This window comes from Xyrauchen texanus, chromosome 31 (genome assembly GCF_025860055.1).
Source record: "Xyrauchen texanus isolate HMW12.3.18 chromosome 31, RBS_HiC_50CHRs, whole genome shotgun sequence".
Lineage (NCBI taxonomy): Eukaryota > Metazoa > Chordata > Actinopteri > Cypriniformes > Catostomidae > Xyrauchen > Xyrauchen texanus.
Genome location: NC_068306.1, coordinates 27,525,930 through 27,551,076, shown reverse-complemented (window position 1 = coordinate 27,551,076; position 25,147 = coordinate 27,525,930). Strand labels below are relative to the sequence as shown.

The window sequence follows — 25,147 nt, the reverse complement described above, 5'->3', positions numbered from 1 at the left end:
GCGGACCGTCCAGTCCAACACAACAACGTTGCCTCAACCAATGGCCTGAGTTGGGTGCGATACCATCTGTTTGTTCGATCCACAGCAGAAAGCTTGTGAAAACAATATTTATTTTTACAATTCTACTCAGTGTTACTAGTGGGGCAGAAATTACACAGTTCAGCTTTAATCAAGCGGGTTTACTACTGTACTTTTAAAAGTTGTAAAGGTAAATTACCTCCATTATGATTGGCTATCCCCATCACATTTAGAATCAGTAAGTGCCTGCTAAGTTGCTGAATAGGCATTGATATGCAAAAGTTTGAGGTCATAATGTTATGTTCATGGTTGTGATGTCTGAAACATGTTTTTGCTGGTCAATTTTAATAAATTGTCTGGGTGGCTGTGTGTGTGGAGGGGAGCTTTGGATTGTGAACATTAGATCGTCAGATATTATTTCAAAATAGCCAGGAATAACATGTTTCCCATATATATATATATATGGAGAATATATATATATATATATATATATATATATTCTCCATTAAATATAGCCACATGAATAGATAAGACCAATAGATGCCTTTTCTAAATGGAAGAATATTATAAACACAAAAATGACTCAGACTACAGAGCTTTGATTTTTTTTTTTATTATCTTTGTTCGTATTCCACAACAGACTGTCTGGGTTTACCAATTAGCCCATCATAATAATTCCAGTGCAGAAAATCTATCACATAAGCTGCAGGTCTAGGATGACAAGTGCAAAATGGGGAGCAAAGTGTCTACAGTATTACATGTACTCAACATCTGTGGAGAGACAAAAATAAAGTATAAACTCTACAGTAACAGCACAACCGTTTACAGCGAATACATTCAGACTATAATGGGGATGACACATGTGACAAAACATGACCCATCTCTGAAAAATAACAATACAGGAACAGCGATTACTGCTGATGTCCAAGTTTCTCTCTCTAAAAAAACAAAAACCTAACGGATAGAAACATCTTGACTGAGAAATGGTGAGGTGACCCCTCCCCCCCAACAAAAGAAAGTGTAATTTGATAGAAAGCAAATGGCTAATCTGAATGTGCATGAATGAATAGGTCAGCAGTCCAGCTGTCCATAAATAGAGTAGTTATCATTTGCATCCCCGATAGGTGATAGCACTGAACAAATGCTGTGCGAGTAAGAATGACAGCATGTTGGGAGAGGAGTACCCAACCTCTGGCAGAAGAGCCACATAGTGCTTATACACTGCTGAGGGCATCCACACCAGGCAACACTTTCCCCTCCAGCAGCTCCAGACTGGCTCCACCCCCAGTGCTAACATGACTGACCTTGTCCTCTGTGTCCCACTTGGCACAGCAGGTCGCCGTGTCTCCCCCACCTGAGGCAGACATCAGTTAATAATAAAGCAAAGAGGAAAAAGACCTGCATTAACCTTCTAGATGCACTTAAACTGATAATTGGATGGGCATGAAATTCTCACCAATAATGGTGATGCAGCCATTTTTAGTCACTTCCACAACTTTGTCCATCATGTTCTTGGTTCCGCAAGAGAAGTTGTCCCACTCGAACACACCGACGGGTCCGTTCCACACAATCTGTTTGGCTCTGGCTATAGCCTCTGCATAGACCTTTGAGCTCTCAGCACCACAGTCCAGACCCTGAAAAGAAAAGGTATAGCTTTAGATATTTCAGAGATCAGTTGCTAGTGGAGAGTGTCTCTTTTGTTGATTTGCCCAATCATGGCATTGAGCAGCAGTCAAATATTTTGTGTAATGCCCACTAAACTGTATATTTAAATGTTGTTCAATGCAAATAACTAGTGCAACTTGTATGTCTCCAAGCAACTGCCGCAATTTTGCGGTACAAAATGGTTAGCTGACAGTAGTAAAAATGGTTAACCTTCTGGGGTCTGAGGGTGTTTTGGGCCCTGGAGAAGATGACATGCCTTGACTTTTGCTTTTTTCAGTTGCTTAAAAATATAATAATGGCTAAAGTCTGATAACACTGTATTCAGCACAAACTGGGCTACAATAATATGTGAGCAACATGTGTACATGCTTTTATTTTTGAGAAAAAAATGTTCATGCATGGTTTTTGAAAAAACTATTTTATATTTATATCATACAGCATACAATTTAAATACCTGCTTTAGCCGAAACAGCATTTAAAATGTAACCAAAACTTGCTTATTAGAACATATTTCAAATTTCAGTCCCACTAGTAAAATATGTACATGTTTATATAAAATAGCATGTCAACTAAAGAAATCTAAATGACTTGTCCGAAATTGTATCCTCGGCTGGATCAAGTAACTCTTCAAAATAAAAACGTTCATCGGAGTCCCGCTATTCTTCTGAGGAAAATGTTAAATCTTCGTCACCATCCAGGAGTTCCGCGCAGAAAAGTGAATGAACTAGATGCATTTTAAGGCACAGTCGGTGGCGTTTACCATTTGCATTGATCGTCTCAGCGCATTACCGTATGAATAGCACCCACTGCCCGTGGGTGTGATCCCATTAGGGATAATTAGCTGAGCCAGGAGAAACCGTACATCGTTTTGATTCATACAGATCACATTGCAGGAGAAGTTTTAAATTTGAATTTAAAAGTAGACATTTTAAGCTTTCTTTAGTCATACGTTTCATATGTGTGTGATAAGTATTTGCGGAGTTTCAGTTGAACAGAGACTGCTGTAAGCGCACCCTTTTTATTTTCTTTACAAAAGCACAAGGTTTTGTTGTTATTGTGAGTGTACACAAAAAAGTAGACCATTTATAGTATCTAATGATGTCTTACACTTATCTGTATGCCCCAAAATGACGGAGTATTTTATGTTGTTTCCACTGTAATGCCGAAAAAAATCCAGCAGGACGCGCCGGCGCGTCCAACGACCCCAGAGGGTTAAAGCAAAAAAACATTGCTTGGAAGAATAAAAAAAATAAGACCTGTTACTGAGCATTTTGTTAAACCGTTAATTATGTTAGCTAAACTAGTCTATAGAAAAAGTCAATTTTATCTTTAGCATTTTTAACTTCATCAACAATAAAATATAATTCTTAGTGCTTGTCTTTATTGCTACACTGCAAAAAATTATTTAAGACATGTAGACATAGACGTTGTGTAGTGGTCTAAGCACCATAACTGGTAATCTGGTAATCAGAAGGATGCTGGTTCTAACCCCACAGCCACCACCATTGTGTCCTTGAGCAAGGCACTTAACTCCAGGTTGCTTCGGGGGGGATTGTCCCTGTAATAATTGCACTGTAATTCGCTTTGGATAAAAGCGTCTGCCAAATGCATAAATGTAAATGTAAGAACAAGATTTACTTGGAAAGATATTAAGACTCGTTTTGAGAGAATCTTGAAGTTTATACATGCTTGAAACAAAAAACTGTTTGAATTAACAATCCAATTTAAGAAGGTGGCGAGTAAAGACCCCCACATTTGGGGTAAAAGCCCCCCCGGGGTTTATAGTGATATCATGTAAATATAGGGACATCAATGTTGAATTAAGCTTGTTTTACTTACCTCATTGGCAAACATTTTTTTCTTCTTTCAAGCATGTATAAACTTACTTCAAAATAATCTTACGCAGTTTTCCTTCTCTAGTAAATTCATCTGGTTTTAAGGATGTTTATATATTTATTGGAAAACAACACAAAAATACTTTTCTTAAATTATTTTTGCCGTGTAGGCTGATCGTTTTCTACTTTAATTGGTTATGTTTCTTGGCAGAAGCGTTAAATTATTGTAATCTACAGGCAAGATCATTTTTACGCATGTTCTTTTTTTATTATATAGCAAATAGTAGTGTAATAAGCAGGATATTGTAGTCAGCCGGTCCTTATTGCACAATAAACCAGGATGATACATGACCAGATTACCCTGACAGGGCGTATTATGCAAATTACCAGCTGGTCGTATATATCCCTTACTTAGCTGACTTAGAAGAAAACAAGTGAGTAGATCTTTTCATGCGTAACTTTCTGAACGATCACAAGTCACAAAAAAAAGAAAATCACTAATATGTGTATGCCTTACCATCCAACCAGCTGGAATTCCATCAGCTACTGAAGCAGTCCCTGTAACGGCATTCTCGTCAAACTTGTCTGCAGTGACAAAGTCGACAGGAAGTGTGATCTTCACACCGTTCTTCTCAGCCTTGGCCATCAGGTCATTCACAATTTTGGCACCCTCTTCATCATAGAGGGAAGTGCCAATCTGAGCACAAGTGAAAATACATTTTACAGGTCAGAAATTATATTGTAGTGGTGTATAAATGGGTCCATAAAATTGCCATTAGATGACCATAGCATTCACAAGGGGTTGCGATTAAACCTTTTGCTACCCAGATATTGTGATGACAATTTAGCATGTCAAACTTAAATTATTTTAGCTAATATATATATATATATATATATATATATATATATATATTATTGGTGGTGGGAGACACAGGTTAAATTTAATATCCTGGTGGAAATGTGTCAACTTGTACATATTTGAGTATTGTCTACACAGACGGCCAAAAGTTTGGAATAATGTAGAGATGTTGCTGTTTCAGAAGGAAATTGGTAATTTTATTCATCAAAGTGGCATTCAACTGATCAAGAAGCATAGTCAGGACATTACTGATGGAAAAAACAGCAACATTACCATTTTTTTTTTTAATCAAATCCACTTCCAGCATCTATCACTCCAACACCTTATCTTTGAGTAATCATAATAAATTGCTAATTTGGTACTAGAAAAATCGCTTGCCATTATAATCAAACACAGTCTAAAGCTATTTGGTTTGTTAAATGAAGCTTAACATTGTCTTTGTGTTTAAGGTCAATATTAGGTAAAAAAAGAAACAGCTTTCTCTAGAAACTCATCAGTCAATCAATGTTTTGAGGAATGAAGGCTTTACAATGCTTGAAATTGCCAAAAAACTAAAAATTTCACACAAAGGTGTACACTACAGTCTTCAAAGACAAAGGACAACTGGCTCTAACAAGAACAGAAAGAGATGTGGAAGGCCAGATGTACAACTAAACAAGAAGATAAGTACATCAGAGTCTCTAGTTTGAGAAATAGATGCCTCACATGTCCTCAGCTGACAGCCTCATTGAATTCTACCTGCTCAACACCAGTTTCATGAACAACAGTAAAGAGAAGACTCAGGGGTGCAGGCCTTATGGGATCAAAAAGAAAAGGTTAGAGTGGGAAAAGAGTGTTATGGATCTTAACCCCATTAAGCTTTTGTGGGATCAGTTAGACTGTAAGGTGCGTGAGAAGTACCCGACAAGACATCTATGCCACATCTATGGCAAGTGCTACAGGAAGTGTGGGGTGAAATGTCACCTGAGTATCTGGACAAACTGACAGCTAAAATGCCAAGGATCTGCAAAGCTGTCACTGCACGTGGGGATATTTTGATGAGAACTCTTTGAAGAGGTTTAAGAATTACTGAACATTTTTTCAAATTGTAAGTCATTTTTCATGTTATTAATGTCCTGATGATACATTTTGATCCGTTGAATGCCACTTTGGTGAAAGTACCAATTTCTTTCCAAAAGAACAAAATCTGTACATTATTCCCAACTTTTGGCCACCAGTGTATATGTCAGAAATATGCAAACGCTGGTGCATTCTATAGAACAAAGGCTGCACTGCAAATAATGATGAATCGGAGATGCAAAATTCTGTAAAATACTCTGTATATTTATGTCTGTCATTAGATACTTTTGCATGTAAAAGTGCCTTTAATAAAAAAATTTAAATGTTTTTTCCCCCCAAATGTGTGAAACTATTTTAAGTATAAAAAAGGAACTTTCATTACTTTCACACATTTTCTTTTTAACCTGTTTTCCATAAAAATTGGTATATCATGAAAATATATTAACAATATTGCAAAATACATTTTTGCCTATATCGCCCACCCGTAGTAAATATACTGCTCTTTCTCTGGCTTCATTGTGGACATGACTTTACAGAAATTATGCAAACATGTCTCTCTCTCTCTCGGTCCACTTACCTCCATATTCTTGAGCACCTTGAGGAAGGTAAATGCCATTCCTCCCCCAATGATCATCTCATTCACCTTGTCCAACATGTTGTTGATCAGCTGAATCTTATCTTTGACCTTGGCCCTGTAAATATCAAAGTAGCAGCAAAAAGCATTTTCATTGAAATGTCCATTTTTAAATTAAAATCACATCTAATTGGCATGGAATAAAAAAAAAAAAAAAAAAGAGTTTCATCTTTCTCCCACTATGGGAAACTATGGGTAAGAACTTTTCATTCAGCTACAAAACCGTAAGGACATTTCAGTATGACTTATCAGTGGGTCAATTTGATCAATTAACTTGATCAAATTGGGACAAACCACAGACAAGAAGTGATAAAGTCATCAATGCAAATTAGTGACAACCAATGAATATGCAGGGGTGGATGCTCTCAGGGTCAAAAAAATAAAATGATTAGTATGTGTGGAAATTGAGCAAAAAACCATTGCCTGAACTCTGCCTACTGTCAATTAATCCTGCAAATCATTAAGTGAAATCTCCATTTCTATAAAAGCACTTTGTAGTACTGTGTATTTTGTATTGTGTATACTGTACTACATGTAAATTAGATGTTTATTGTAGATTGGTACATGTTTCTTCACTGTCATTACTGCTATGTTGCTTGGAACTGCACCCAAGACTTTCACCCACTGTTCCATTTGTGCATATGGTTGAGTGACAAAGTGATTTGGTTTGACATGAGGGTGAGTGAATTATGACAGGATTTTCCTTTTTGGGTGAACTATCCCTTTAAGGAACCCTGCCTTAAGCTAAATCTGAAACTGACTTTAAATTGAAATCCTTTCTTAGAATGAAGGACAATTTCTGTAAAGACCAAAAGAAATGCCTAAAACCAGCCAACTTGTCATTTTATACCTAAATAGTTCTTGGGATGAGATAAGCTATCAGACATTTTTCAAAGGACACTCACCCTCCAAGGATGGCCAGGAAAGGCCTCTGTGGTTTCTCTAAGGCCATGGCAAAGTAGTCCAGCTCCTTCTTCATCAGGAAACCAGCAGCCTTCTGAGGGAGGTCCACACCAACCATGGAGCTTGAGCAAGTGAGATATTGAACCAGTTAACTTGCAAACCAAGCAAACATTAAGTTTACACATTCTAACTAAATTAGTAAACCAAACATATTACATACTATTTTGCTTAATAGAGCCAATGTGTTGAGGTACCTATGAGCTCTGTGCGCAGTTCCAAAGGCATCGTTGACGTAGACGTCACCTAAATTGGACAGGGAGGCTCGGAAAGAGTCTATTTCCGCTTGGCTTGCTTTGGTCTGTAAAGAGGAATTGAAATCCTTAATAGGTCATATGATGCCACCAGAAGAATACAAATAGCATTAACTAATTTAGTAGCCATTTCAAAATGATTTATTTAGTGCTGTCAGCAGATGAAAATATTTAAATCAAGATACATTTTTTGATTTCTCATTAGTTAATCATGATTACTCAGAGATATTGGAAGTGCAAAAATTGACACTATATATTTGTTTTCCCTGTAAAAATGCATTTAGTTCCTTCTTAGAAAAGAACAACAATATGTAACAATAATATTAAATTAACATTTTACAAACAAAGTATTCCACCGTATAAAGATAGAAATGTACTAAAGCAGCACCACCAATTCAAGTAACATTAAACATTTCCCAAAGTCTAAGACTGACAAATTCAAGAATCTCCCATAGGTTGGGTCTTCATCACAATAGGCATTAAATCACTTAAAGGGATAGTTCACACAAAAATGAAAATTCTCTCATCATTTATTCACTCTCATGCCATCCCAGATATGTCTGACTGACTTTCTTCTGCTGAACACAAATTAAGGTTTTTAAAATAATATTTTAGCTCTGATGGTCTTCACAATGCATGTGAATGGTAACCAGAATTTTTAAAGCCCAAAAAGCACAGAAAGGTAGCATAAAAGTAATCCATATGACTCCAGTGGTTAAATCCATATCTTCTCAAGTGTAATGATAGGTGTGGGTGAGAAACGGATGAATTCTTAAAGTTCATTCCACACTTTCACATTCAGCCACCTACTGGTTGGGGCTCGTCAAAGGTGGAGCTTGATAGTAAAAAGGAATTCAATATTGATATTTTTCTTCATCATATCACTCCAGAAAACATGGATTTAATCACTGGAGTCTTATGGATTACTTTTATGCTGCCTTTATGTCCTTTTTGAAATTTTCGAGTTCTGGTCACCATTCACTTGCACCTAAAAAGCTGACATATACTTCTAAAAATCTTAATTTGTGTTCTGCAGAAGATCCTCATACACATCTGGGATGGCAAGAGGGTGAGGAAATGAGAGAATTTTCATTTTTGGGCAAACTCCCATCCACCAAAATATTAAGCGCTGGGAATGTGCATGTAAATGATACTTCATCCGAATTGTCCGGTAAGTCAGAAGCACAACACAGCGACGGGGAAATGCAGATGCTTCACTCCAGTAAGTCATGTGAATGCAGATAAGTAGTCCTTTATCAATCACTTGATCATAAAATATATAAAAGAAAAATAACTAATGTATAAAGAATAAAATGTCAGAATCGAATGTGAAAACTGGTAAATGCGTTAAATCGCATAAAAGAAAAACTTATGCATTACATTTTAAATTGCATGAGTTCACATGTTAATTTCGACAGCTCAAGTTTTATTGCTTTTTTTAATTGTTTCATTAATACAACATTGAACACAGTATGCTGAATCTGAGAGACAATTCTGATAATTAATGCCAACTATGCATCATTTTTTATATATTGATTTTAATCAGAATCTTAACGCACTACATTAAATAATCTATGAATGCAACAACTATCACAGTGATGGCCCATATTCATGAGGACCCCTAGATCAAGACCCAGCAGCACATAATCAGGACTAAATTACTGCTGTCTGCAATAGGTCAAGAGCCATGGCTCTTGACCTATTGTGAAGAAAGGTTGTGGAGGTGCCCATTAAATGCCAAGCATAGGTTTACTACAGTTGCCTTTCAGCAAGTCTACTTCTTTGGTCTCTCCACTCCTCTTCACAGCATGTATTCCAGCCAGGACTCAGACAACCAGAAAAGCCACATAATCAGACATGACCTTCCTACAAATGTCAATAGGTTGAGTGTCTACAGCCACCTCTAGCCTTTGAGTGCAGCATATTGTTTTTTAATTTGAAGCAATCGTAAAAGGTCAATTATAAGCTTCTTGCAGCCAAAACAGACAGATTTGATTACAATTTTGTTATTCCAATGTGTACATCTAGCCTGCTCTTCATGTTTTTCTTCATTTCAGCATGTGCCATTTCAAGCGACAGATCCCACTGTACAAGATGCACTTCGTTCTGCAGAGCCAATGGCATTTGGTGCAGCTGTTGTCATGGCACTGACCTTGTTACCCGATGCATCTTTGCCCTTGCCCTCCTCGGCCACATGGAATCGCAGGTTCTCCAGCAGAATGACAGAACCAGCAGGTGGGTCGGCACAGGCCTTCTCCACATCTGGACCCACACAGTCCTTCAGGAACTGAACATCTCTTCAGAGAGAAATGAACCAACCAGGTTTACCATGGATCTGTACAGCACAGCATTGGCCAGATATGTAGATATGGATGGATAGAACTGCTCTTAAAGTCCCCATGAAATAATTAATTTTTTTATTTTTCAGTCCATGCGTGTTTGCTTCGAGGTCATCTATATGTTAGTGCACTACAAAACGAACTCTGAGCAGCTACAGGCATTTAAAATTTGCAGTCTCTCTCTTCTAGAAAAACAAACAGAAAATAATGATGACTCATCTTGGCACTACATAGATTTTTGTGCAATCAAATAATTGTTCATGGCAGTGGCATAACTAAAGCCTAATGGACATTTAAAACAAAGGGACAAGCCCCCTTAATATGTCCCACCCAAACATTAGGTTACAATAGGAAATGCATCAAAACAGGACAGAAAACTGTGCTCATCAAGCAATTTCATAGGTTCATTAAGATGTCAGTTTGAGGGAGTGCTCATTCCATAACGATATGGTATTCACACAGCAAAACGGCACTATTTCATCAATGCTGTTAAATACAGGTGAAACTCGAAAAATTTGAATATCGTGCAAAAGGTCATTAATTTCAGTAATTCAACATAAAAGGTGAAACTAATATATTATATAGACTCATTACAAGCAAAGTAAGATATTTCAAGCCTTTATTTGATATAATTTTGATGATTATGGCTTACAGCTTATGAAAACCCCAAATTCAGAATCTCAGAAAATTAGAATATTGTGAAAAGGTTCAGTATTGTAGGCTCAAAGTGTCACACTCTAATCAGCTAATTAATCCAAAACACCTGCAAAGGGTTCCTGAGCCTTTAAATGGTCTCTCAGTCTGGTTCAGTTGAATTCACAATCATGGGGAAGACTGCTGACCTGGCAGTTGTGCAGAAAACCATCATTGACACCCTCCACAAGGAGGGAAAGCCTCAATAGGTAATTGCAAAAGAAGTTGGATGTTCTCAAAGTGCTGTATCAAAGCACATTAATAGAAAGTTAAGTGGAAGGGAAAAGTGTGGAAGAAAAAGGTGCACAAGCAGCAGGGATGACCGTAGCCTGGAGAGGATTGTCAGGAAAAGGCCATTCAAATGTGTGGGGGAGCTTCACAAGGAGTGGACTGAGGCTGGAGTTACTGTATCAAGAGCCACCACACACAGACGGGTCCTGGACATGGGCTTCAAATGTCAGACGTCTTACCTGGGCTAAAGAAAAAAAGAAGTGGTCTGTGGTCCAAAGTCCTCTTTTCTGATGAGAGCAAATTTTGCATCTCATTTGGAAACCAAGGTCCCAGAGTCTGGAGGAAGAATGGAGAGGCACTCAATCCAAGATTCTTGAAGTCCAGTGTGAAGTTTACACAGTCTGTGTTGGTTTGGGGAGCAATGTCATCGGCTGGTGTTGGTCCACTGTGCTTTATTAAGTCCAGAGTCAACGCAGCCGTCTACCGGGACATTTTAGAGCACTTCATGATTCCTTCAGCAGACAAGCTTTATGGAGATGCTGACTTCATTTTCCAGCAGGACTTGGCACCTGCCCACACTGCCAAAAGTACCAAAACCTGGTTCAATGACCATGGTATTACTGTGCTTGATTGGCCAGCAAACTCGCCTGACCTGAACCCCATAGAGAATCTATGGGGCATTGCCAAGAGAAAGATAAGAGACATGAGACCAAACAATGCAGAAGAGCTGAAGGCCGCTATTGAAGCATCTTGGTCTTCCATAACACCTCAGCAGTGCCACAGGCTGATAGCATCCATGCCACGCCGCATTGAGGCAGTAATTAATGCAAAAGGGGCCCAAACCAAGTACTGAGTACATATACATGATTATACTTTTCAGAGGGCTGACATTTCTGTATTTAAAATCCTTTTTTTTATTGATTTCATGTAATATTCTAATTTTCTGAGATTCTGAATTTGGGGTTTTCATAAGCTGTAAGCCATAATCATCAAAATTATATCAAATAAAGGCTTGAAATATCTTACTTTGCTTGTAATGAGTCTATATAATATATTAGTTTCACCTTTTAAGTTGAATTACTGAAATTAATGAACTTTTGCACGATATTCTAATTTTTCGAGTTTCACCTGTAGGTTTAGTGTGGATGGTTAAAGACTTCTGTACATATCAAGACATTCCAAATTGAGTGCTGTGCTCAGCGCAGCTCTCTTACTTTCCCAGCAGGTTCTTTAGTTCTGCCGCCACTGGCTCCAGAGAGTATTTGTCTGGCATGGGGACTCCATCAGGCCGGCCCAAGTGGCTCATCAGGACCACAGCTTTAGCCCCATTATCTAAACAATGCTGAATGGATGGGACAGCAGCCTTGATTCTGAGAGGAGGTAATATACTTTTTTTAGTTACAAACAGTACAGATAGGGGAAGGCTATATACGCACAAAAGTATTATCGTAATATTCTTGACATTTTTGGTCAAAAACAATATAGTATATCACAATGTAATCATTTTATGGAGTGTAATTAAAAATTTAATTGTAATTGAAGTTATTTAAAAGTAAATAATGAAAAATCTAAATGAAAGCGCTCTCTTCACCATGAGAAAGGTGAATTTTTAATGCAAAAATTAGTCAAAAATAATGATATGGCCAATAAATATAATAGGCCTTATGGTTATATGTAGCCCAACCTCTGATTGAGTGCACATTCCCTGCCATGCAGTGACATTTTGCATAACCATGATAGAAAAATATAATTAAAAAAAAACACTTCTACAGGTATATCGATTTAACTAATATTTCACTCAGCCCAGTACAGAGAAATATACAGCATAATGTTTAAACTGCAAGTCAATTCGATATAGGCTATAATATCTGGTCAACTTGAAATCAGTTTAATCTATGTTAAAGCATGTATTATATGTCCTGGGGTAAAGATCTGACCAATTAAAATATGTTTTTTACATTAAAAAAAAATACAAAAAAAGCTTTAACCCAAACGATGAAAAGATTCCCTTGTATTATTTTTGTACCACTAATCCAGTACAGGGAAATTTTGTCCCCAACAATACATCAGACAAAGCAGCTTAACAGGTTACTTCAGGCAAAGAATGTAAAATACTCGTAAATTGTCAATATCCATCTCACCTCTGGTTGTTTGTTATCGCTTTATCCTTCATGGGGACGTTAAAATCAACCCTATTGGAGAGAGAAAAGAAAGCTTATTTTCTCATGCAATGCATTACCAATTTGTAGTAATGTTGATCATCCATTTGTAGAGAAAAATATTATAAAAATATATGAACTGAAAACAAAATCATACCCGACTCTGTGTCCCTGGCAATCAAACATAGTGACAGTCTTTTAAAGGAATATTCCAGTTTCAACAAGTTAGGCTCAATCGATAACATTTGTGACAATGTTGATTATCACAAAAAAACAATTCAAATCATCCCTCCTTTTCTTTAAAACAAAAAAAGTAAAAAAAAAAAAAAATCAACATTACAGTGAGGCACTTATAATGGAATTGATTGGGGCCAATTTTTGGAGGGTTTAAAAGGGCAGAAATGTGAAACAATTTTATGACAGCATTTCTATTAATTCTTCTGTTAAAACTTGTGCATTATTTGAGCTGTAAAGTGGTTTAAATTGTCGTTTACTGGGATAACAGGGTTTAAGGCATTACGTCATCATGACAACATAGTTGTAAAATTGCACAGGGATTTTATTACACTAAAGTCATGTTAACATACATATTGTTTGTCTTGTGGGTAAACTTTTGAAAAAGTGAGTATTTTAAAATGTAAAAAAAATTGTCCCGATTTATTTCATTTTGTTTTTTAAAGGAGAGACCAATCGAAATAATTTTTGTGGTAAATTAACATCATACCACATGTGCTGTCGATTGAGCTTAACTTGCATTAAAGCCAGAATATTCCTTTAAGGCTATTCATTCTCAGATAACAATATTAGACACAATGTTTCATAGCAATGTGTACATCAAGTATATGTGTTCAGATGTCAGTGAAAGATGAAGGTCTCAATAGAAATGCACTTATAAAAAGCTTATAAACTTAAATAGCTCTTATAACATCTTTATACTGGTTATTAACAGAGTTAGAGATAAGCATTAGGATAATCAATGCTTAATTATATGATTCTATAAGTAAAAGCTCATATTTATTCAGTACGAGGGCATTTTCCCTCAATGAGAATCACTCTGATCTGTATACTACATGTAGGAGCGCACACACACTGCTGCACGTTCACACTGTCTCCATGACTACAATGGATTTGGTAACACTAAATATGGTCATATATTCAAGGAATATTTCACAAAATATTGAAATGCTCTCATCATTTACTCAAATCATGCCTTCCCAGATGTGTATGACTTCCTTCTACAGAACACAAATTAAGCTTTTTAGGTCAGTAGGCCCATACAATGCAAGTAAAAGGTTACCAGAAATTTGATGATCCAAAAATCACATAAATCAGCATAAAAGTATTCCATACTAATCCAGTGATTAAATCTATAACTTCAGAAGCAGTATAATTGATGTGGGTGAGAAACAGATCAATATTTAAATAATTTTCCCAATGAATCTCCACCTTTGACCAGCCCCGACCAGAAGGTGGTAATAAACACAAAGAATGCAAACTGCCATTATATGGATTAGCTACTTTTATGCTGCCTTTGTGGTTTTTGGAGCTTCAACATTCTGGTTACCTTTCACTTGCTTTGTATGGACCTACAGAGCTGAAATATTCTTCTCAATATCTTAATTTGTGTTCAGCAGAAGAAAGTCATACACATTTGGGATGGCGTGAGGCGGAGTAAATTATGAGAGCATTTAATTTTTGGGTGAACTATCCCTTTAAGACATGTAGCGCATGCAGTGGGCGGGACATGCTGTTTTTGGCATACCTTTGGGTTAGTGCCCGTGTTTAAAGGAATACATGACAAACAATCTTAAATTATGGTATAATAAGAACATTCCGTCGCATGCGTGGTGGGCGCCATCAGCATGACAAACGAGTAAGAACAAGCCATGTGAACAACCATATATATGAATAGAACACGCCTGAGCAAGCCAAATCATTTACTGCTGGGAAATAGCACAAGATAAATTTGAAAAAAAAAAAAAGGCTTTTTTTAACACGTACTGGTTGTCTGTGTGGCACAAAAATTAAATAAGCAGAGGCTCGGTGACCATTTGACATTTCCAGCTGATGGTGATGTCATTTCAAGATGCACATATTGTGTCAGGACCTAAAAGACTTTCCTTTATTAGATAAACTAATATTTTTTACTTAACACTTTTATTAATCAAAGGCTGTGCGCGTCCTCCTGGTATACCTGCCATCCTGCACGTATCACGAATCTCTAAAACGTGACTCTTGACAGATACACTTCCGGTTATCTGTTTGAACAGCTGCTTAAATAAAAAATACAAAATGTCTGAACAGCTGCTCATTCATACTACCTTGACGATAAATCAAGCTAGATTTGTATGTATCTACACAAAGCATGCTAGCATATAATCGAGGAGCATGGACATGTCAGTAATAAATAACGGAAGGTGTCGGGCACTTCCGACGGAATTTAACGGTGCCAGTTCACTCACCTCATGATCACGCGCTTTCCTTTCACATCCACCTTGTCCAACGTGAGTTTGTTTGACAGAGACATTCTGGCTGTAGCTTCTGTGGTGCAGTGCTGCGTATGTTCCCGAATTAAAATGACCTTAGCTTGATGATGATGATGCACACGGGGTGGGCGGGTCTTGTCGAGCCATGCTGGTCAACACATCAAGAGCTCATTGGATATAGTTGCTGTCAATCAATATATCTAACCAAGTACTCAGAATGTGGTACAAGTAACGGTACTGCAAATCATCCATACACTCATGCATAGCTAGCAGCATGCGATTTCGATAAACCAAATACGTTTTCAGCCAAGTAAATGTTCAACTCGCATCATGATTTAGTACGCTTGTCTCATTAAATACTCGCAAATACCCCTTAACAAAAATTTAAACTTGGGCTATCAGTTGTTATACTTGATAATCAATTATTAAGATCAGCTGCAAAGACAATGCAAATAAACACAGGTGCAGGCTTAGAATTGGCATTGCTAGAATATTGCATGAATGCTTTACTTTTGTTCCCCTCTGTAGGCTGACTTATCCAAAATGTCTCCTAGGAATTGCACCGGATTGTAAAAACTGCAAGTTAAAGGAATAGCTCACCATATAATAAATATCTCATTATTTACCCTCATGCCATCGCAAACTCGTGACTTTCTATCAAGGAACACAAACGCATCTCAGGGGGTGTTTTTGTCCATAAACGGAAGTCAATAAAGTCCAAAATGTTCAAGCTCCAAAAGAACCAAGTCAGCATAAAAATATTCCATATGTCTCAAGTGGTTAATCTATGTCTTCTGAAGAGATATGTCTTTGTGTAAGAAACACCAGAAAGTCCTTATTTACAATAAACCTTAAAACAAAGCTCATTCACAATTCCCTGCACATGCACACAATCCAGGCACAGTTAGTCTATTAAAATCCAGAAGCAATGTATTCTGGTAGCATCTGTAAACACTAAGGTAAATGGTAAACACTAAAAAATAAAAATGCATTCTCAATGTACCGTCAAAGCATCACCGACCATCCTGAAGTCTGCAGTGTTCCAATTGAGCAAGAGGTAAAGATTTATAGTGAATGTGGACTTATTGAGTAATAGCTCATCCAAAAATGAAATTTCTCTCATCATCTGGGACAGAGTGAGTAAATGTGTACAACTTTCTTTCATCTGCTGAACTCAAGCAATTGAAAAATGATCTTAATTTACTTTGTTGCAGTCCAACAATATTGGTTTTGGATCTAAATGTCACAAGAGCTCATTTCTTTAAACACATGACACAAAGTAACTAAGACAAATCTTAAGATTTTAATTAATTTATTACAGACATGCCAAAACACTGGATTGAATCAGGTGAAAAGGAGCTCCTTTTTCAAAATGGAAAAGTTCAGAATTCACCAGGACTCTTTGTGTTCATTACTCCTTCCATTCCTTGGGCTGCACCTTGCCTACAGGTGACAGGTTCCATGTGATGCCTGTTGATGTGATCACCTGCAATGATAATGTAAACACGTATAAAACAATAGTGATTACATAAAGAAGTCATGTGACTATTGTGTTGCAGACACTTACATATGCCCAAACAGCTGTGCAAAAAGTGACTCCTGCAATCAGCAGAGGGGCTCCATATTTTCCATGAAATTCTTTTGATAGAGTAGAGTGGTTACGAACAGCCACCTGACGGGCAGTTTGACCTATTACAAAGACAAATAAGTAGCCAAATCGTTTAAAACATTAATACAAGTCACAAACACGATTCACTGAATTTATGAGTAAACTCAAAACAAAATGACCTTTCCATGTTCATACATGGGAGCACAACTTAGAAAAGAATTGACAAACCACTGTAGAGGTCACATTTTTTGTACGTTAGTGTTAATGGGGTAATTTGAGAATGAAAGATAAAAGTTGCAATCAGTGCTATTAGCATTTGCTACATTACATTGATCATTAGTATCAGCTGTATGGGTAATCTGGTGACAGGTTCAAGTACCTATAACTAAATTATGATATTAACAGTTTTATAAGTCGTACATATTCTTTAGGGCGAAAACCTCCCAATACATGAAATTAATTTGTGGAACCATGTAGGAAGCGTAACTACGGATGTGTCTCATCTAAACTACCACTTTAGCATAAAGGCAACGAACTGCTAGTTTAAAGACCAGCGTTAATCATCAGCATATTGCTGAAAACTCGACTAAACGAGATATGGCTCAGCTAAGATTTTATCTTACCGGAGAGGTTGAGAGCAGCCTTGGCGAAGCGATACATGGCGATGTCTTGGTTCCACTAACTGCGAGTGCTAATACCCTTGAACTGAAAGGCAGGAAGAAAATGGCGAATAACCGAGCGGAAATGCGCGTACGAGACATGCGCGCAAGACAGCGAGCAGCAGATTCATCATGGAAAAAAAATATACTCAAATATATAATGTAGACTAAAAACTGTTGTAGTCTAATGAGAAGTGGTTTATAGTTAACCCTGTACTGAACTTTAGGAACGCGAGGCAATGGTGTAATATTTTCTTTCATGTGTATAACAAGGAGCCACCATTGCTGTCTTAATTTACACTCTTAAAGCCACTTGCTGTGGGTTGTTACCCTTGTGTTTTATGCAAGTTCAAATGTAATAATACAAAATTCATTATTTTCGTAAATATTGTCAGGATGGCCACACCTTATGTAAAATACTTGAAGTCAATGTATTCATATAAATTCCAAATTAATTCAGTAAGGCTGTCATTTTGTGATAACATTTTAAATTTCAAGGGCATGTTTGCCCCAAGCCCCCATTCATTTCTGATCCTTGTACAGTATGTGCCTTGCTTTACTCTTTATTAATTCACATTTGAATTTCCACTTTTGAATGTATATTTGTATTATTATTTTTTTAATCCCCTTTTCTACCCAATTTTGGAATGCCCAATTCCCACTACGTACTAGGTCCTGGTGCAGTTATTCACATCAATCCGCATGGCAGAGGACAAGTCTCAGTTGCCTCCGCTTCTGAGACAGTCAATACACGCTTCTTATTATGTGGCTCGTGCATGACACCGCGGAGACTCGCAGCATGTGGAGGCGCATGCTACTTTTCGTGATCCATGCAAAATTTACTATGCACCCCATAGAGAGCGAGAACCACTTCATTGCGAACACGAGGTTACCCCATGTGATTCTACCCTCCCTAGCAACCGGGCCAATTTGGTTGCTTAGGAGACCTGGCTTGAGACACTCAGCACACCCTGAATACGAACTCTCGACTCCAGGGGTGGTAGTCAGCGTCAATACTCGCTGAACTACCCAGGGCCCATATATTTTTCTATTGTAAAAAAAATGTTTCAGTGACCATCATTTTCAAAGTAGGATGAAAATCTTTTGTTGGTCTTGGAATCAACAATTAAGCTTTCAGGATTTCGGCTTGAACAACATTCCAGTTAACCTGACATTTCCCTCTGATTATAGGGGTAGATTATCGTTACCATTTACTAGAGTTACTATTACTGCTTGACAGGAGCATTCTTTCAGGACCAACAACAGATGTTAGGAATATGTCCAACCTGGCAAAATCACGTTCAATATAACAGTTAATGTGTTCACCACCAGCAATCAGCAAAATTCATGGAAAGTTTAAAGATACTTGTTAAGAAAATCAACAAATAAAATTTTTCCACAAAAAAGAAAACTTAACTTTGGACAAATGTACAAAAAATACATTATGTTAATAAGTCATGTTCTTTAATAATGAACAAATACTTGAATTGGTCAAAAACATAATCTCATGGAATGTTACATCTATGTAAATGTTTCCTGAGCACATATTAAGACTAGCATGTGATGATCTCACTGATTACCTATTGAAATCCCATTAGTATGCATTTAGTCTTGATCTGTATCTGTGAAACTGGTCCATCAAGCACCCTTGATTGAGATCTCATCTACATGTCATCTGATGCTCTTTTAAAATCCCTCACAAAATATTCTGAAGTGTATCTTGATGTCATTTTTTTGGTTTAAATGTTCTCGTTAGATAAAACAACTGATCAACAATCAAAATAAAAAGAGTGAGAATTGTGTTCCATATTAACAGTAAGCCATATATATTCCTGAAGCATATATTTACCCTTGAATAACTACAAATGACATTATAAGTCACAGTTAATGCAGCATTAACATGTACTACATTAAAGACAACAGTGATATGAAATTCTGTCTATAAACTTAAGAAATGCTTTTTAAGGTCATGGTGGTGAAAATGAGAGGTTCAGACAAAATAGTCAAACCGAGCTATCGGCAAGTGTGACTGGAACAAAGCTAGGTCACATAAGCACGGAAGGATAGAACTAGGTTTGGTCCGCCCTGTGATCTGCATGTTCTAATCCTTCTTCTTGTCCTTGACTTCCTCATCATCCGTGTACTCTGTCGGTTCTTCTCCAGGTTTAAGAAGCTTCCCAACATAATCATATTTCTCTGTGGAGAAAAAAAAAAACACTTTCTCAGTATTTTTCATGTATGCGAAAATGATGGATATTTACGAAAATAATTGTGTTTCAGTGTGAATAAAGAATAAGAATAGCTTGCTTGATACAGCAATTCCCAAGTGGGATTGAGTTTATGACAACAAACTGCAACCCACTATGACTGCTTTTATTACAAGATGTCAATTGCAAAATTCACTGGGCGCAGAGGAAAGAAAAAAAGTTGTCCTTCAACTCACGTTCAAACTGGGTCTCCCACTCGTTCAGGCTTTCCTGTTGTATGGCATTGAGATCCGAAAGATCATCATGAGTGTCTTTCAAGGCCTCCTTCTCCAAACAGAATGTGGCCAACCCTCTGGAGGCATCCCGGCCTGCAAAGACCCCATATGGGCCCTCTAAAAGTGAACAGAGTGAGTATGTAGAACAAGCAGGGCCCTTTCAACATCTGAACTCTTCACAAATATATAATTTTGATAGGAATGCAAATTAGGTAGAATCAACAAATAGTGCTTGAATGAATCAGACAGTCAACATCTGAAGTATCTCGTCATCCCCCGACCTTTGTCCCGAGATAAGTTAATCATTCACTGATGACAAGCAGTTTTGGCATTGCCAAAGTGTGCACAAAAGGCACACGTGGAAGCACAGTTGTTGAACAAAAACGTTAGAACAAGGTTAAAGAAGGTTGTATGAAATCTCAATTATAATGAATTACTGTAAAAATGAAAAGATCCTCAAACCACCATTTGGGGTTCCTAAGCTGCAACACTGACAAAACCCTTTTCAAAGAGTCTCAATTATCCCATATTTGAAGTAAAGGGATAGTTCACCCAAAACTGAAAACTCTCTCATCATTTATTCACACTCATGCCTTCCCAGATGTGTATGACTTTCAGCAGAACACAAATTAAGATTTTTAGAAGAATATTTCAGCAGGTCCATACAATGCAAGTGAATGGTGACCAAAATTTTGAAGATCCTAAAAGCAAAAAAAGGCAGCATAAAAGTAATCCCTACGACTCCAGAGGTTTAATCCGTGTCTTCTGAAGTGATCCAATTGTTTTTGGATTAGAACAGAACAAACTCCTTTTTCACTATAAACCTTCACAACAGCAGTCTCCTTGGCGATCATGATTGCAAGCTTTATTACACTTCCTAGTGCCATTTAGCGCTCTGCACATGCATCGGGTAATATGAAGTGTCAATCTTGAAATCACGATTGTGCATAGAGACTGCAATGAAAAGATGAAATATATTTTTATTTATTCTCACCAAAAACCGACTGGATCATATCAGAAGACATGGATTAAACAACTGAAGTTGTATTGATTACTTTTATGCAGCCTTTATGTGCTGTTTAGATATTCAAATGTCTGGTCACCATTCACTTGCATTGTGAGGAACTACAGAGCTGAAATATTCTTCTAAAAATCTTAATTTGTGTTCAGCAGAAAAAAGAAAGTCAAACACTTGTGAGATGACATGAGGTTGAGTAAACATTGAGAGAAATTTCATTTTTGGAGGAACTATACCTTTAAGATATATTTCATTTGTCTCAAAGCCTTTACTTTATGATGGGATGACTGACACATTAGTGTCTGGTGGATATCCAGAAAGTATCTTTTCATTTTTATAGTGTTCATTACTCTATATTAATATTTAAATGTAAAAAAACTTAAAAGGGAAGTGAACATTGGGCGTGGCTGAAATTAAGTGGATTAATTAATTGATGATTATTTTAATTAAATACAAGAATATGATGAGTTAAAATAAAAATGACACCATTAATCGTATCGTAAACACAAAGGAATGCAAGAAAGCACTTAATCCGCATGGTTTTGCGGCCACTGATAAATCACTGGAGATAAGTTTGAGATTGAACTAGGTCGTGTATTACCGGGCCCGTAGAACTTCTTCCCTCTTGTCACGTCAAACACTTTCCCGCTGATAGCCATCAGGATCCTCGAGTTTTTCACCCCATCGTACTCCTGCAGATCTGCTAAAGTAAAATCTCGTTTTTTAAGTTTAGGTAACGGCTCCTCAAACTGGCCCAAATCTGCAGGCTTGTCTCCGCGGACGATTTTGTATAACAGGAATAAACAGAGACATAGCAAGCTTATGTTCAGAGGCGACGTGAAAATCTCCTGAAGAATTCCAGAAGTTTGCTCGACCTCTTCTTCAGCCATTTCGTTTCTGATGCGCACTGCGTGAGAACATCGAGACTTAGCGACGACCACACTGGCGCACCAATCACCGAGGACAACAACACACAACAGAGTGACGCCAGCCAATCAGATTTGAGGTGGATTTCTGGACTGTGTAGTTTTTCAACGAGCTTTGAATTCCAATGAAGTCTGTGAGCCTTGCATGACTTTTTATTGTTTTTTTCATAACGGGAACTAACTAAATTTGTCTTAACTTCTGTCCTATGTCATAAAAATAAGTTATCAATGATAGGATGATACTTCATGTTCCCTTATTCAATAAAAAAATCAGGTTTACTGAAATACTTATGCACAGAAATGTTTCACGATGTTGCAGCTGCAAGTCGAAGCTGTACATTTTGTAATGGGTTGTAAAATTCCTTTTAGGAAAAAATTCCTGGAGGAATTAAACTATTATATGTAAAAATACATTTAAATATGCTTACACAAAAGACAACAAGTCTTACAATAAAGGGATTGTTCACCCCAAAATGAAAATTCTGTCATAATTTAATCACTTAATAATTGAATTTTGTTGCAATCTCATATGACTCATCTTCCTGGGAATACAAAAGGAGATGTTAGGCAGTATCAGGGGTGTAAAATGTATTCAGAAATTATACTTCATTGAAAGTATTCTCAGTAAAAACTTTACTCAGTTAAAATTCCAAGTATCTAGCCAAAAACATACTTGAGTGAAAGTCTAATCATACATAAGTATAAAAATTCGATTTGAAAGTTTAATTCGATTGGTTTATTAAGTCGCATTTTAATATTTCTCCCCAGTGGCATTTGCAACCTGGTCAAAGAATCATGTTACAATAACTACATTTTGCAAAATTATTTTTATGTGGCCTGTTGTACATAAAAGTGCAATTACCTGGTGGAATGAACACTAGATTCGCAAAAAAACCAATGACTTTAATCCCCTTTCACTCAAATCACGAGTAAAACAGCAGAGAATCAGTTAATTAACACTTGCTTTCCTCTCTGTTCCTCAAACAATGCTCTCTTATTACATTTAAACACTTTTACTAAAGCGCATGTCTCATATTCACATTTGCATTACATAATCAACAACATTTACAAGCTTGTTTAAGTGTGATAAAAAAAAAAAATTATTATTATTTTTTTTTTTTTTGCAACGTGAATGATAATTTTTGACTTCATAACTGTCCAAACCATAGCAGGCACCTAGAATAAAGTTTAGAACAAAAACCGTCAATGTTTCTCACTTCATGCTCATAGTTTTGCATGATTACATCACATTAAGTTGTGCAGTCATAAATGGTCTAGTCGCACAAATATTTTAACATATTGAACACAAAAGGAGATATTTTGATTTTTTTTTTCTTTTTTTTTTCATACAATGGAAGTCAATGGGGTCCAATGTTGTTTTCTTTCATTGTATGGACAAAAACAGTTAAATACATTCTTCAAAATATCTTCTTTTGTGTTCCACAGAAGAAAGTCATACAGGTTTGGAGTGACACGAGGCTGAATTAATAATGTCAGTATTTTCATTTTTGGGTGAACTATACCAGTTTATACCAGTCAGAAGTATACCAACAGTCTCCTTGGTGATCATTATTTCCAGCTAGATTACTGGTCTGTTCTCACCCACAATTGATTAGATTTCTTCAGAAGACATGGATTAAACCACTGGAGTCCTATAGATTATTTTGTTTTCTGCTGCCATTATGTGTTTTTTTTTTTAAGTTTTGGTCACTATTCTCTTGCATTGTGGGGATCTGCAGAGCTGAAATATTCTTCTAATAATCTTCACTTGTGTTCAGCAGCAGGAAAAAAAAGCATACATATCTGGGATGGCATGAGAGTGAGTAAATGATGAGAGCATTTTCATTTTTTTGGTGAACTGCTTCTTTAAGCGCCCTCATGTATACGTAACTGTAAGTGCAGCCTCCAAACAACAACACCTTGTCATCGTTTTGCATTCCTCAATGAAAGCGAGAGTTTAACGGGAAAAACATACCACATCATGTCCAGTGACAGAGTAGGGAGGAAAGATACAATGAGAGAATTTCCTGTAGGACTCAAACCTATTTTTTTTTTCACTTTGAAAATGATTTTAAACAATATTGTTCATTACAAATGTAAAGGCAAAAAGGCAATTAGAGCCTGCAGTATTGTAAGCAAGTATGATATTGTTACATAAGTGGCACCCCTTTCCTCTTTATTTAATTGTACTCAGGCACCTGTTTAGCATAGTTTGTTTTGTTGTTGTAGTCCCCCCCACCCCCCCAATAATAAATCAAAAGATGCTACAGAAATTGCAACATTACTGGAATAATGAAATTAAAGGAAGACATTTATATGCAATGCAAGCAAAAGTTGGGAAGGGAAGAAGCGGTGGAAGAAATAGGGAGGAAGAGAATATAATATAATATCAAGACTAAGGCTGGGACATAACTGAAACTTGAAATGTGTAAAAAAGTCTCCCTTTTGAAAAAAGAAAAGAAAAATAAAGCTAACAGAATTATAATAATAAACCGAATAATAAACAAGATAAAAAAATCGCATGCAACTATAACATGTTATATAACTAAAGTATGTTAGTTTACATGTTAGCATATCATGTTAAATTAACTACTAAATGAAAAATAACATCAGCTGTGTGAGCTTTTAAAGTAATGTCCTATGATTGTTAACAGTTAGCATATACTGTAGATGCACGACAGCACAGCCAGACTGCTCCTGTCTGTCCCTTTAACTCATAGCATAGTGGTGCTCTTTTCCTCCTCAGTGCTGTTTGGCATGTCAGGGCTGCCTACCGTTTGAGAGGTTTGACTTGACTTCCTCAGTAACGCTATAAACTAGAAAAGTCTCACTAGAATTGAAATTGGTCACATCAGTTTTGAGGTCTGTGCTCCACAATATCGAGGGAAGCCCGGTTGTTGCACGTGTGTGCCAGAGAGAAGAGCAGATCATTAGCGCAAGCTTGTTCCATTACACTCGTCCAAAGGTGCAGATTATATAATTAAATCTGCCTCAGCAGTCCTAAATAGGCTATAATTTGGGCGGCTGCCAAATTATCTTCAATAGGAGAACCACAGCATTGTTCTTTCCCTGCTGTCCGCGAGCCACCAGTTGAGAAACACTGCTTTAACTCTCACACACACTTACTTATGTCAGACCCCCTCACTTCTCTCTGACATTTTCTCCACTGCATGTGTGTGTGTGGCACAAGTTGACAAGTCTGACAGGCAGTCAAGGAGGAAAGAAGATGTGTAAGCGGTGGTGAGATTCTTTGTCCGGTTG

General features: G+C 37.0%; 3 protein-coding genes across 3 annotated transcripts; all 3 read right to left on the bottom strand.

Moving 5' to 3' along the window:
- Positions 1-615: 615 nt before the first annotated feature.
- Positions 616-15,333, bottom strand: LOC127625487 (phosphoglycerate kinase 1-like). Its single transcript, XM_052100801.1, has 10 exons — positions 15,169-15,333; positions 12,689-12,739; positions 11,762-11,917; positions 9,437-9,581; positions 7,228-7,331; positions 6,976-7,095; positions 6,014-6,128; positions 4,036-4,215; positions 1,475-1,652; positions 616-1,372 (listed from the first exon to the last, which is right to left on the bottom strand). Exons 1-10 carry the CDS (start codon positions 15,231-15,233, stop codon positions 1,233-1,235), a joined length of 1,254 nt encoding a protein of 417 aa, XP_051956761.1. The 5' UTR covers positions 15,234-15,333; the 3' UTR covers positions 616-1,232.
- A 1,154-nt stretch (positions 15,334-16,487) lies between these two features.
- LOC127625493 (cytochrome c oxidase subunit 7B, mitochondrial) lies at positions 16,488-17,586 on the bottom strand. Its single transcript, XM_052100810.1, has 3 exons — positions 17,425-17,586; positions 16,760-16,881; positions 16,488-16,678 (listed from the first exon to the last, which is right to left on the bottom strand). The coding sequence occupies exons 1-3, from the start codon at positions 17,459-17,461 to the stop codon at positions 16,604-16,606; spliced, it is 234 nt and encodes a 77-aa protein (XP_051956770.1). The 5' UTR covers positions 17,462-17,586; the 3' UTR covers positions 16,488-16,603.
- Positions 17,587-18,901: 1,315 nt separating this feature from the next.
- pgrmc1 (progesterone receptor membrane component 1) lies at positions 18,902-21,887 on the bottom strand. Its single transcript, XM_052100808.1, has 3 exons — positions 21,562-21,887; positions 19,904-20,059; positions 18,902-19,656 (listed from the first exon to the last, which is right to left on the bottom strand). The coding sequence occupies exons 1-3, from the start codon at positions 21,848-21,850 to the stop codon at positions 19,562-19,564; spliced, it is 540 nt and encodes a 179-aa protein (XP_051956768.1). The 5' UTR covers positions 21,851-21,887; the 3' UTR covers positions 18,902-19,561.
- Positions 21,888-25,147: the final 3,260 nt, after the last annotated feature.